The sequence below is a fragment of the Sminthopsis crassicaudata genome, chromosome 5, assembly GCF_048593235.1.
Source record: "Sminthopsis crassicaudata isolate SCR6 chromosome 5, ASM4859323v1, whole genome shotgun sequence".
NCBI classification, from domain to species: Eukaryota; Metazoa; Chordata; class Mammalia; order Dasyuromorphia; family Dasyuridae; genus Sminthopsis; species Sminthopsis crassicaudata.
In genome coordinates, this window is record NC_133621.1 from 238,713,550 (window position 1) to 238,727,378 (window position 13,829).

The 13,829-nt window shown below is 31.5% G+C and overlaps 1 protein-coding gene across 11 annotated transcripts in view; it reads right to left on the minus strand.

Moving 5' to 3' along the window:
* LOC141544434 (protein bicaudal D homolog 1) overlaps positions 1–13,829 on the minus strand; it is a 347,130-nt gene that overhangs the window by 59,623 nt on the left and 273,678 nt on the right. For 5 of the 11 annotated variants that reach the window (XM_074270604.1, XM_074270603.1, XM_074270606.1 and 2 more), the window contains 2 exons: positions 12,804–13,121; positions 11,635–11,828 (listed from right to left, as the gene is read on the minus strand). In XM_074270604.1, coding sequence (XP_074126705.1) covers positions 11,635–11,828; positions 12,804–13,121 — 512 coding nt within the window. Of the gene's footprint in view, positions 1–11,634; positions 11,829–12,803; positions 13,122–13,829 lie in introns of those variants that run through there. The other 6 variants (XM_074270610.1, XM_074270614.1, XM_074270612.1 and 3 more) reach the window with 4 other exon arrangements.

Below are 13,829 nucleotides of genomic sequence, written 5' to 3' on the forward strand. Positions count from 1 at the left end.
GAGAGACAGAAAAAAGAGAAAAATCTTGAAACAAAGGAGAAACATCAAATGGTTCCATCTCTGACTACATGTGCCACTGGAAAAGCATGACTGTTAACCTAATGTGTATGGCAATTGACTCATGAACATCAAAAATAGTTGATAAGATTGTTGCAGAATTTCAAAACCCACAGGAATCACTGGATTCCTTGAGATGAAAAATTGTTGATAAGACTGTTGCAGAACCTGAAAACAAGCAGAAATAATTGGATTCCCTGAGACATGATAAAACTGATACAGAACGTCAAAATCTGCAGGAATTATTGGATTCCTGACACATGAAGTAATGGACAATAGATTGATTTTGGACTATTTCTAGGACTTATGGACATGTATAAATCCTCATGTTGATTCATGTTGTTTGTAACATCACTACTAGCCTGTGTTACATTACTATGTGCTTGTGTAATAATTTCTATGTTGATGGATTTAAGTATAACCTGTTTCAAGTGAGACCCTTCAGAAACCCACTAATCCGGTTTCACTCCCCAATTCCCTTTGCTGTTTTCATCTCCCTTTCTGAGAAGTCAGGAAGGGCATGATCACTTCCTTTTTTGGAGTTCTTATCTCCCTGAGAAGTCAGGGAGGTTGTGACCACCTATGTTCTAAAACAAAAGAAAGCAGGAGATATAGAGAGACAGAACTCTGGAGAAGTATACTTGAAACAAGATATTAACCCAGAGATATTGATAAGACAATGGTTATCTAGTTTAATAGTTCTTTAGTTCAGTATGACTGAGTCAGTGGAATTAAGTTAATGATTCTCTAGTTTACAAGCACTTAGTATTTCGTATAGTTGACACCTATTCTACAAGATTGACACCTATGATGATGTACTTGTAATATAGTATATAAGGACCAACAACGACTGGAAGAGGAAGATTCCATCCTTGATCAGCTTAGTGGTGGCTCTCTTGCTCTCTTGCACTCCTGCATTCGTCTACTGAAACCAAGATCCGTTCTGGAAGACCTCCAGAAAGCTAATCAGAACACTATAGCAATGTATGGCTATGAGAATTGGACTATAAGCAAAATTGAACACTGCAGAATGGATGCTTTTAAATTGTGGTGCTAAAAGAAGAGTTTTGAGAGTTCCTTGGGCAGTAAGAAGATCAAATCAGTCAATACTTAAAGTTATTAATTCAAACTGTTCACTAAAAGGCCAAATACTGAAGCTGAAGCTTAAACATTTTAGCCACATAATGAGAAGGCAGAACTTATAGGAAAAGACCTAATGTTGGGAAAGACTAAAGGCAAAAGGAAAAGAGGATGAAATGGATAGTGTCATGGAAACAATGAATATGAACTTGTTCAAACTTTGAGAAATGGTGGATATAAAGGTTTGGCAAGCTATGATCCACAATGAAGCAAGTACAATTGAATGACTGAACAATAACTTCCTGGTTTCTGAGACTGTTTTTCTATTATGGTCACATTCATCCTATTTACCCACAAACTTCAAAGCCCAGGCAGAGCCAAATTAAAAGGTAACTGGAAAACATTTAACATAATAAATGAAAATGGAATAAAATATAGATAATATTAATATATAATTTTTTAAAGTCAATATGCATCCTGTAGGCATTCTTATGTATGTTTAAGTGGTCTTTTTCTATTTGAGTTGATACTACCATATTATGCCATGTTGCTCTCAAACCTATATATCTTAATAACAGTTAAGAGTATAGGGAAGAACTTTTTAAAAACAAATCTATGAAGCCAGCTATATGATGAAGTGGATAGAGCACCAGCCCTGAAGTCAGGAGGACTTGAGTTTAAATCTGGTCTCAGACACATAACACTTCCCAGCTGTGTGACCCTGAGCAAGTCACTTAACCCCAATTGCCTTAGCAAAAAACCAAATCTATGGTTTTATTGCTAAAAGGAACTCTGTATGCATAAACTCTACCTATGTAGAGTCCTTATTCCAAACAAGCAATAAGAAGGTGCTTCTCATTGCCATGGTACATGATAAGTGCCACTATAAAACAAAAAGTTACTTTTGCAAAAAAAAGAAGTCATAAAATCATATTTCAAACTTTTAAAGAGATATGATGTAAATGTATTTTAATTTTTAATTTTAATTTAATTAAATTTTAAAATTAAATCTTAATTAAAATTTCTTTAATTAAATAAAATTTAAATTTAAATCAGAAATGCTTAAAACAGAAAAAAAAATGCAAACTTGCAGCAAATATTCTGGATGTCTGTCTCAGTTTCTGGACTATTTTTAAAAATTGGTTAAAAATTGATGACTAAATAAAAGAAACCTAAAACAGCTAATACCATTTTCAAATAATATTCAAATTTGGATTTTAAAACAAAGTTGTAGATTTTTGGAAAGGATTAAAAAAGAAAAGCTTTTGTAGTATGATTATTCTTCTATTGAAGAAACATGACAATCAAAATGGAGCCATTTTATCTTTCTATCTTAAGGAATTTACTCAATTTTGATCCTAGGGAGCAAGCAAGCAACACAAAATTTGCCCATAAACCAAATTTGAAATTCATTATTTGAAAGCAATTTTTTTAAAAGTAGAGTAAGAAATTCATCTGAGCAAGAAGGGAATTTTTTTTTCTGTTTTGAATCATAGATTTTATTAGCAACTCATGGAATGCAATAGATTCCAATTTAACTCTTCTTACAAACTAAGTACTTAGCTATTAAGTTAGTAATGATGTATTTCTATAAACAGGGTCAAAAAACATACAAGCAATAATTTAAAGAAAATGAAAATAAAGAAATGAGTTCCTCATCAATAAAAGTCTTTAAATGTAGACTTAGATAATCATAAATCAGGAATGTTGCAGAGGGGATGCATACATGAAGTAAGGTTTAGATGGATTATCTCTAAGATAGTTTTCAACTATAAGAATGTTTAAGTAATAGAGACAAAAAAAATTTCTACTTCAAAGATTTAAATCTTAAAGGAAAAGGAATAAACATTTAAGTAACATCTATTATGTGCCAGGCACTGTTCTAAATACACTTTTGACTTTGTTCTAAGAATATATTATCTCATTTAATCTTCACAACAATCCTGGAAAGTATTATCAGTCTATAGGTGAGAATGTAAATAGCTTAAATGACTTGCCTAGCGTCACAGTCCCATCTAAGGCCGGATTTCAGGCTCAGCATTCTATACTCGGACCTGCCAAACTAAATAGAAACTCTTAATATATAAAACATTCTGTGATTTAGTTGTTTGGATATTTGGATTATTTCTTAATTATTCCTACGACAGCAAACTAACAAAAGTCAGATAAGTTCAGAAGAATATGCTTCTCTAATTAGATAGGAAAGAAAGAAAACTACTTGCAAATCCATTAAATATATTGTGACATATACCTGGGAGAAAGGGTTGTGGATTGGTGTGTCAAATGACCTATTCTATATCCAGTTCTGCCAAGATCCCAGATCTTGGATAAATCACAATTGTTTGGGATTCATTCTCTTCATCATCTATAAAATGAGGTAATTGGACTACATAAGAAGTGTCAAAAAATGCCATGATCTAATACCAGTAAGTTGTGAGAAATATATTTTTTAAAAAATAAAAATACAATAGAACATAGATAATGTGATTTTCTAAAGTTGATATGTTACCAGCAGGGATCCTCATGTATCATTCAGTGACTCATTTCTATGTAAGTTTGACACCAATGGACTAGATCATCTCTAAGTTTGTTTCTACTTCTGATATTCTATAATTTTATAACAATACAAACTGTAAGTATTACATGTTGAATTTTTACTACTCAGCCAATAAGCACTTACTATGGCACTGTGCTAATAAGCACTGAAATACAAATAAAGGCAATGTATAAGAATAATAATACAGTCCTTTTCACCAAGGAGATTAGATTCAAATGGGGGAGACAATATATAAAGAACTAATTACATATAAAATGTATACAGAGTAGACAGAGGCAATTTGAAATGGAAATTTTTTAAATCTTATGCTACTGGCATATATTCAGATTGTGGAAAATGCCCAACTTTGCCAGAAATCATTATTTCCTAGAGAAAAAAAATTAATGGATAGAGAAGTGTACTTATATAAAAAGACAGATTTTTAACTTTTCTAATATTTATTTGCTGTGTGACAATGAGCAAGTCATTTAATCTTTTGGAATATTCTGTGCCTCTTTTGAGTAACAATGCCTATTGTGAAAGTCAAAATAATTTATGGAAGCAGTGTGGTTATAGTGAATTGATTTCAAATCTTGTGGTTTTAGATAATTGCTAGTTGTGAGATCATAGCAAATGATTTAAGTTTTCAGTTTCTTAACTTTTGTATCTGTAAAACATATAATATGCAAAAAGCTAGCATAAGAAAACTATTTAGTAAATTTTAATACTTAGAATGGATCAAATTACATTTTAGTCTCTCTACTTCTTACCTTTGCCTTTCTCTCTCTTTCTCTCTTTTTTTTTTCCTACTCTCTATCTATGAATCTGTGTATCTGGGGTTTTTTATGAAAGTATGGGGCAGCTAGGTTGCTCAGTGGATAGAGCACCAAACCTGAAGTCAGGAGGACCAGAGTTCAAATATGACCTCAGAGACATAACACTTTCTAGCTGTGTGACCTTGGACAAGTCACTTAACCCCAATTGCCTCAGGGGAAAAATAATAAATAATAAAAAAGAAAGTATGACTAGCTTTTCTTTTATGTATGCATATTTCTGTTTGTTTATATATATATGTCTCTTCTTACTTTTCCCCTCTAACTTGTTTCTTTCCTTCCTTTAATTGACTATAATATGGAACTGAAGTATATATATGTAAAGCATTTGTTACATATAATAATTAAAAGTTTAAGATTCTTTTTAATGTTAAAAAAGAGATGAATAGAATATTTTCCTCATTCTATTCCCTTTTTTTTCTGTCCAAGAATTCAACTTCAAATTGGTTGTTGTATCTGTGTGACGCTTGATTGACCTTTTTTTTAAAACTCACAAAGATTGGGTTTTCAAAATAAAAATTTTCTATCCCTGTTTTTACAATAATGGGGTATCATATAAGGAAAAGGCATAACAATTTATGCCAGACACTATAGTATATTAAGAAAACTTTTGATAGTCAGGATATGCTGTTACTAGGAGGAATAATTGGTCAGTGGATAAATTCACATGCCTAGTAAACTTATTAGTTAGTAAATTCTACAATTCTTTTCATATCTGACCTGGGTTTTTCTTTTTCATGTTTGCAGTTGCAAAAAAAAATTGTTTTCTATTCTTGAAATAATTGACTTTTTATCTTTCAATAGATCAGAAAGTTGTTTTTTATTGACTATTTTCTCACTAATTATAAAGATAGAAGGTACATATATTTGAATGAAAGAAAATAGGTATACATAGATAGGATAAAAGATGTTGGCAGGTTATATAATCTTAAGTATTTCTTTTCATGTTGGCTGAAGGTATCACAAGGGAAATCTGATGGAACACAAAGGATAATTTTGAGAGAATTTTACATGTCAGATATTTTATTCAAGTCTAGTTTAGTGACTCACAGAATATATAAAAGAAATTTGCAAAAATAATGAAATCTGGAACTTGTCTTATCAGGATTAATGAAGTGTACATTTACCTACCAGGCCATAATTGAATGCTAGTTATTAATTTTATAAAACATGATGTTCAGTCACTTTTCATATCCAAAATTTCATGTTAATACTTTGACCAGCAAATATGTTTAAGGATAAAGAGAATCAAAGACAAGAGGCAACCAAAAGTAATTGAGGTGTGAACAAATAATTTAAAATATAGTACACAAGTCCAAGACAATTCATACAGATGTTCTTAAGATATTTCAACCATAAACAAATGTGTGTTGTAGTTTCTTTTAAAAATCTGCAATATTTTTAATGTTAGTTAATTACAGATGTAATGACATGATCCCAACTTCTTAAACTCATATGGAATAAACATTATAGCTGAATGTGGGGTCATAAAATTACGACTTATTAGTAAATCTATAATAAATTATCAACAAATATTTATATACCTATATATCAGAATTTAAGTAAAATTTCTTAGATGAAAAGGGGTTGTGAATAGAAACATTTTAAGAAGCCCTCATTATATATTAATTTCATAAATCTTGATCAAAATATCTTCTCACTTGGCAACTATCTTTTCAGTGATAAAATTTAGATAAACTGGCCTTCATATAATGGATGATTCCTTCAACAGGTCTACAAACTCAAACTCTTTAACTTGATAGAAACTACCAACATCTGTGAAAACATTTTACAGTTAATAGGACTTAGCTATATAGTATAGGGAAACAAACAAACAAACAAACAAAAAAACAACTGTAGCATTGAAATAATACCCAACAAGAATATAGCACTTAGCTATTCTAAATAAATATTATTAACCACTCTCATCACCAAACAGAAACCCATCTGATTAAAGTTTTCTTACCAAATTTTCTCAACTGGAGAGTGGAGAATAAAGAGGATATACAAGTTATATAAGGAACTAATATATACATTTTAACTTACACACACACACATACACACACACACACACACACACACATATATATTTGAGCCTTAATCACCTGAACAAAATCAAATGTTAAGGATAGTTTCAATATTTAATTAAAGCAAAAAGATCTAGCCCAGCCCTCATGGAAAGGAGGTACTGGTAGAAAGTTCTTCTTTTATAAGCCAAATCAATATTATAAAAATGATGATACTACTTAAATGGATTCATAGATTTTGTACTATATTTATCAAGCTATGAAGGAAATATTTTATATAATTAGAAAAATAATAGCAAAATTTATTTGAAGGAACAAAACATCTACAGTATCCAGAGAAATAAAGAAATTGGGAATATAATAGGTATAAGATCTTCAGATCTCAAAGTACATGATAAAACAATAATCCTCAAAACTATCTGGTACTTATTAAAACATAGAAAAGCAGACTAGACAACAAAACAGATTAGAGAAATAAGGAAGCATCAGAAACAATTTAACTAAGTAATTCACTATTTCATAAACTCAAGAAAATAAAAATTCTCTATTTGATAAGAAAATCAGGCAAAAGAAAAAGTCATTTGAAAGAAATAAGGATTAGGCAAGCACAATTAATACCATTTACAATAATAAGCTCAAAATGATTCTCCAATCTTAATATTAAAAATAATTAAATGGAAACTAAATCAAGTACTTTTCACAACTACGGCTGGGGTGTTTGTGTAACATTTATCTCTCACAAAAAAAAATCATAAAACATAAAATAATTTACACTAAATGCAATAAAAACTTTTGCATTAAAACAGAATGCAACAAGGAAACTGATATACAATTATAAAAGGAACTAACATACATTTAATTTATATACATACATGTATACATATGTCTGTGTGTATATATAAATGTAAATAAAAAAGTCTTCAAAAGAATTTTAAACTCTTAATATTCATGTGAAAATTTCTCCAGATCACTTATAATAAAAGAAATGAAGATGAAATTCCAGCATTATTTTGATCTCATTTCTAGCAAATTGGCAAAGATGACAAAGATGGTGATAGTATTGGAGGGTTGTAGTAAGAGAGGCAAGTTGATCCACTGTTGGTGGAACTGTTAATTGGCCCAATGACTAAAGAAAACTTTTTGGAATTGTGTTAAGAAAGTGACCAAAATGTCCATAATATAAGAGAGATGGCGCATATATCTCAAAGAGGTTAAAGATAGAAAGAAAGTCCTAATATATTTATAGCATTCCCTCATTAAAAATTCAGTTCTGTTTTCAATTCTGAACTCTCCTCCCCCTCCCTAACTCACTAAGGAAGCAAAAAAACCCCCCCCAAAACTCATAACTGCATAAATTGAAACAAAATAAATAACCATATTAGAGCTGTCCAAAAAAAAAAAAAAGAAGAAGAAAAAGAAAATATGCTTCAATATGCATTCTTAAATGTTTATCATGTTTAATCATGAGCAACTTTGGAGCTGTGATTGGTCATTTTATTAATAAAACATTCTTAGTCTTTCCAAACTGATTATCTTAACAATGTTGCTCTTATTATATAAATTGGTTTTCTGGATATACTCACTTTACTTTACAAGTTCATACAAGTCTTTTCAGGTTTTTCTGAAGCCATTCCTTTCATTATTTCTTGTAAGAGAATAGTATTCATCACATTCATATGCCAGAATTTGCTTTGTTATTCTCCAATTGATGTGCATCATCTTAGCTTCCAATTCTTTGTCATTACATAAAGAATTTCCATGAAGATTTTTGAATATAGGAGTCTTTTTCCTCTTTCTTTGATCTCTCTGAGGTACAGACCTAGTAGCAGTATTACTGAGTCAGAGGACATTTAATAGATATGACATGGTTTCAAATTTTTCCAGAACAGTTGAACCAAATAGGTCACAGATCCACAAAAGTAAATTACTGTACTTGTTTGCCCACATCCATTCCAGAATTTATCATTTTCCTTTTCTTGTTATCTTAGTCAATCTGATGGGTGAAAAAGTTGTGTTAATTTGTATTTCTTTATTTATGATTAAGAACATTTTTTCAGATGACTGCTGCTAATTTGGATTTCTTTCTCTGAAAACTATACTTACATCCATTAATTGGAAGAATAGCTTTTTTCCTTATAAATTTGTCTCAGTTCTCCATATATCTTAGAAATATATTATCATCACAGAAGCTTGCTGCAAAGATTTTTCTCCTAGCTTTCTGCTTTTCTTTTAATTTTAACTATATTACTTTTATTTGTGCAAACTTTTAAATTTTATGGTAATCATAATTATTTCTTTAATTTCCTGTGACCTTCTCTATTTCTTTTTTGGCCATGAACTCTTCCCCATTCCATAAATCTAACTCCTTCCACAATTCATCAATTTGCTTATATAACCTTTATATCTAAATTATTCTGATATCTAATATGAAATGTAGGTTTATACCTAGTTTCTGCCAAACTACTTCCCATTTTTTCAAAGTTTTTGTAGAATAATGAGTTCATGCTCCAATAACTATGATCTTTGAGTTTATCAAGCTAGAAGTTACTGTATATTTATTGTGCATCTAAAAGTTCACTATAGACAATGACTGCAGATATGAAATAAAAAAATGCTCCTTGAAAGGAAAGCTAAAGCAAATCTTCCTGATAAAGTAAAATTCCCCAGAGAATTGATGCTAAAAGCACAAAAGACATACCTATAAAAATTGTAAGTACACAAAGTACATATATTTCCTCATATATAAAATAAGAATAGAGGAGTCTCTAAGGTTCCTTCTAGCTCTGGATATGCTAGAGTCAAACTCCAAAGGAGTCATAACAGGCCACTAAAGTAAGCAAAGTTTAATGGAATAAAATGTAAAAGAAACAACATAAAATCTTAGGTTTAGGAAACTAATTCCACAAGTACAGGATGAGGGCTAGATAGCAGTTTGACAGAAAAAGAACTAGATATTTTGGTATACTATAAGCTTACTAGAAATCATCAGTGTAATATGGCTTCCAAAAACATAAATGCTCTATGAAATGGTATAAAGAAAGGCTTAACTTTCAGAATAGGAAAGAAAGTAGACATAATTTTTTTCAGCCTCAATAGAACTTATCTGGAGTACTTGGCAAATTTTGAGTACCACAGTTTAGAATGAATAAGCAGATGGTCATCAAGAGGAGCATAACTAGATGGTAAAGAGTTTCAAGATCATTCCATATGAAGATCAACTGAAGAAACTGGGAGGGGGTTAGAAAAAGAAAGAAGAAAAAAAAACTTGCAAGGGATATGATGGCCTTCAAGTATTTGAAAAGGCTGTCACATGGAAGAGTAATTAGCCTTGTTCTAACAAGAGTCAGAAAGATGGATGGAAGTTACTGAAATGGATGCTGTCCCTAATCTGCTTATGCACTCCTGAGACAGTGAGAACATTATTTTCGTTTCAGTTCTGACAGCAGTCAGAACTATGTTGCCAGCTCTTCACTCCCTAACACAGGTAGTATTTTCTGTTTCCAACTGTAGGCACACATGGCTCCCAGATATGCTGCCTTAAGACCTTGACATGTTGATAAATATAAAATTTAAAGAAATATTATCTTACTGCCTGTCTGGAAAAGGAATTTCTTTGTGGATTTTTATATAAATATGTGTCTCTGAACCACTTAGCACTGACTCATTCCTCTGTTCTGGTGGGGTTCAGTCGCTAGTTAGCAATAAATGCTCTTAAATTTACATTATTTTGTCTGTTTTGTATTTTCTCTTGTCTTAATGATTTGTGATAGTGAAGAATTGACCTTAAGAGTAAGTTTTCCCTCACTAGAAGGAGAGGTTGGATTATCATTAATCCAGATTTATAGTTAGGGGGAGGGTTCTTATTCAGGTATGAGTAGATTTGAAGGCATCTGGTGTCCCTTCCAACTTCTTAGATCCTACTTATAAATCTGTACTGAAGTTTATAATCCTATAAGTTTCTTTTAACATTTTCATTAGTTTCCCAATTAAGGCATATAAAATGCTTAAGTTATTATTTCAAAGTAATACTTAAGACATGAGTTTAATTTTCCTTGGAAATCTGAATCCATTTTTGTTGTAGTATAATAGAGATGCTTTCATTATTTTAGATGTAGCACATTTCTTTTTCTTTCTCACTGGAGATACATCATAACATCATAGGATCAAAAATTTAGAAATGGAAGGTGACTTAGAGGTCATCTAGTTTAATTCCCTTATTTGACAGAAGAGAAGATTGGGTATAGAGAGGGGAAGTGACTTGCCCAGAGTCACAAGTGAGAAAGCTGGCTTCTCTGACTCCAAATATAGTTTTCTTTCTCCTGTACAATGCTTATGAAATGTAATTTCAATGGGTTTGCCTTCTGATGTCAGAAAGTGACATCTTGATCAAATAGTTGATTTCAGTTACATTCAATATATTCCTTTAAAAATATCTATATTACTCATTTTCCCAGATTTCTGGGAAGTATTGCTTTCATTCACGTTTCCTGTTTGGGCCTTTTCTCTTTAATGTATTCAAAGTAAAATTCAAAATAATGAATCAAATAATGACTTTGCTTTAAAAAACATTTTAGGGTTTTCAAGAGAAGAGCACTGTGTCAAGTCAAGTGACCTTGAGAATAAATAAGCTTTCTAGGATTTTTTAGTTGTATTTTATTCAATATTTGAAGAAAATTTTTGATTCAGTACAAAAAAAATGAAACAAAAAGGGCTTATGATTGGAAACAAACTATTATTGAATTTTCACAAAAAATAATGAATCAAAATTCTATCTCATTAGCTACCAAACTACCATGATGTGTCCTTCATTGTGTCTATGACCAATTCCACTGTGTAGCAAAAGATACCCTTTTACATATATCTTTTTCCAACTATAATTTCCTACCCTTGGCTATTAAATAGCTTCCGCTGGGAGTTTTATTCTGACAATGAGTAAAGCAGAGGAAATGCAAAACTACAATGAAGTAGTACTTTTGGAGATGAGAGTCAAGATTTATCTAAGTCAGAGCATGTGTGGAAGTGGGCATGTTTGGATGGGAGGAGAAATTAGCCAACTCAACTAATCATTTGTATCACATGCACCCAAGGAAAAAATGTTTACCTGGTGGTGCCACAGTTAACCTTTTTTCCTTGCTGAGCCGGTACCCTTGGATGAATTCACTCAAGGAAGGGGGGCCCCTCAGAAGAAATGATTCTGTGGAGTTGGGATCAGGGGGGACTCTTAATAAATGCTGATGGTAGAAAGCCCCTGAAGTCCTGGGATGGTTCTGATCACAAAGGGAAGGTGAAAATTGTCTTGCAGGAGATCCAAGAAAAATACATATAGAAAACAAAAGAGTTTTACTTTAATTACCTTTCAATACCTTATGAGTGACATCATTTTCATTGTAATTTAATTCATTGTGAGAAACAAGTAGTTTTGCTAACTTCTTTGGTTTTGGTATAGGCTATAACCATGTTTTGTAAGCTCTTCTGGGTCAAAGAAGAGATTTATTTCAAGTTAGGTTGGTTCTCCTTTAGAAGATATTCCTAGCATTTGACTGTGTATTGATGACCCCTAAAATGAATTATTTTTTAACTGTGATTGAAAATATACATTCAAGACTCTCCAACTGAGGATCACAAATTCTAGTTAGCAAGTAATGTACAGTTAAATTTTGTTGATGAAAAAATTACCACACAAATAAAAGTATTCTACTTGAATATTGAAAGTATATTTTCCATTTTACCTAGAACACAGACATTCTCTTTTAGCCAGCCATCATTTTTAACAATTGAACAAAACTTTTCAAAAAGAACAAGTTCATATGCTTGTTTCAAAAAAAAAAAAGAAAAGAAAAGAAAAAAAGAAAGAAAGAAAAAAAAAGAAAAAAGAAAAAAAGAAAGGAAAAAAAAAAAGGAAACAACCAAGTAGCTCAGTTATTGTATATTTTGTTTTAGGGTTTCAACACATCTAGAGCCCCACATTTCTTCACTTATGAAAGTAATAACTATCTCATTTTAACCTTTTTTTTTAGGGAGGAAAAGTTACATTTGTTTAAACAGGAAATAACCAAAAAACTGACAAGACAGTTAAAAATTATGTTATGATTAGTCAAAAGGAGAAATGTAGAAACACAATAATCAGAATTTTTTTTCATTTAGATTTCCCAACATCCACCTTCTTACTTCCCATCCCTTCCCTCCCCTAACAAGAAAATATTGTTGCTTTGAATAACTTTAATTTAATCTGGCCACTGCACCATACTGTAAAGATCACTGCATGCATACCTTTTCCTTTGAGTGCCATTGCTGACCAGTATGTTTGGTGGCTGTGGGCCCTGACTATGCAGGAAGAAAGTGTCTATGGTGGGCACGGTGGCTGATGCCTCCCCACTTACTTTAGGGCTGCCGATCTTGTTCTTTCCAAGCTTGCCTTTGCTTCGTCGGGACTGCTCATGGTCAAACTCTAAGTCTTCCAGTCGCTGAGTCAAGGCGAGTTTTTGCTGAATAGCCATCCGTAAGAGTGAATTTAGTGTCTTCTTCTCATCCTCTGCAGCTGCTAACTGTCTTTGCATTTCATCCAACTGGGTAACATATTCATCACATCTGAAGTCAAAAGAAAAATGTGTTTATGAGAAAATTTTGATAAAAGCTGATAACAGGTAATATATTGGAACCTTGCTTGATAAATTTAGAATCTTAAAAGCTTGAATTTTACATGGTTTTAACCACAGAGATACAAAAAAAAAAAAAAAAAAAAAAACCAACCCCTATATGCTAATTTTTCTCCTTTTTGATTTCTAAGCTAGAAATATATATTTTTCCTAATACTACTTATTCTACTTACAAATTAGTCTTGATCAAGTTATCTTGCAGGCTTGAACTGATTTATTTCATGAAGACAGTAGTTATAGCACAGATAGTTTCACAGAAATAACACTGCTAACTTGAAATTGAGAAAAGACATATTTGTTTTGATGTCCAATCTTTTTGGCTAGTACTGTACTATTCAAAATACCTATGGATACATGCATGCAATGCAGTGCCAAGCTTGGATTTTGTCATACAAAAATGCCTTACTGCTAAGTCTTAACTTGTTTCTCTTTCCTTGGATATTAATGGAAACATCTGACATGTAAAGGTTGTGTTTTTGTCTTGTCAAATCAAGATGGAGAAACACAATGGGAAGTAGCATGGTATGGTGCAAAAAGCAACCAGTTCTTGAGTCAGAGGATTTCAATTCAAATCTCATATTTGTTCTTTATAACTTGAGTGATCTTGGGTAAGTAATTTAATTTTTCTGGGTCTCAGTGT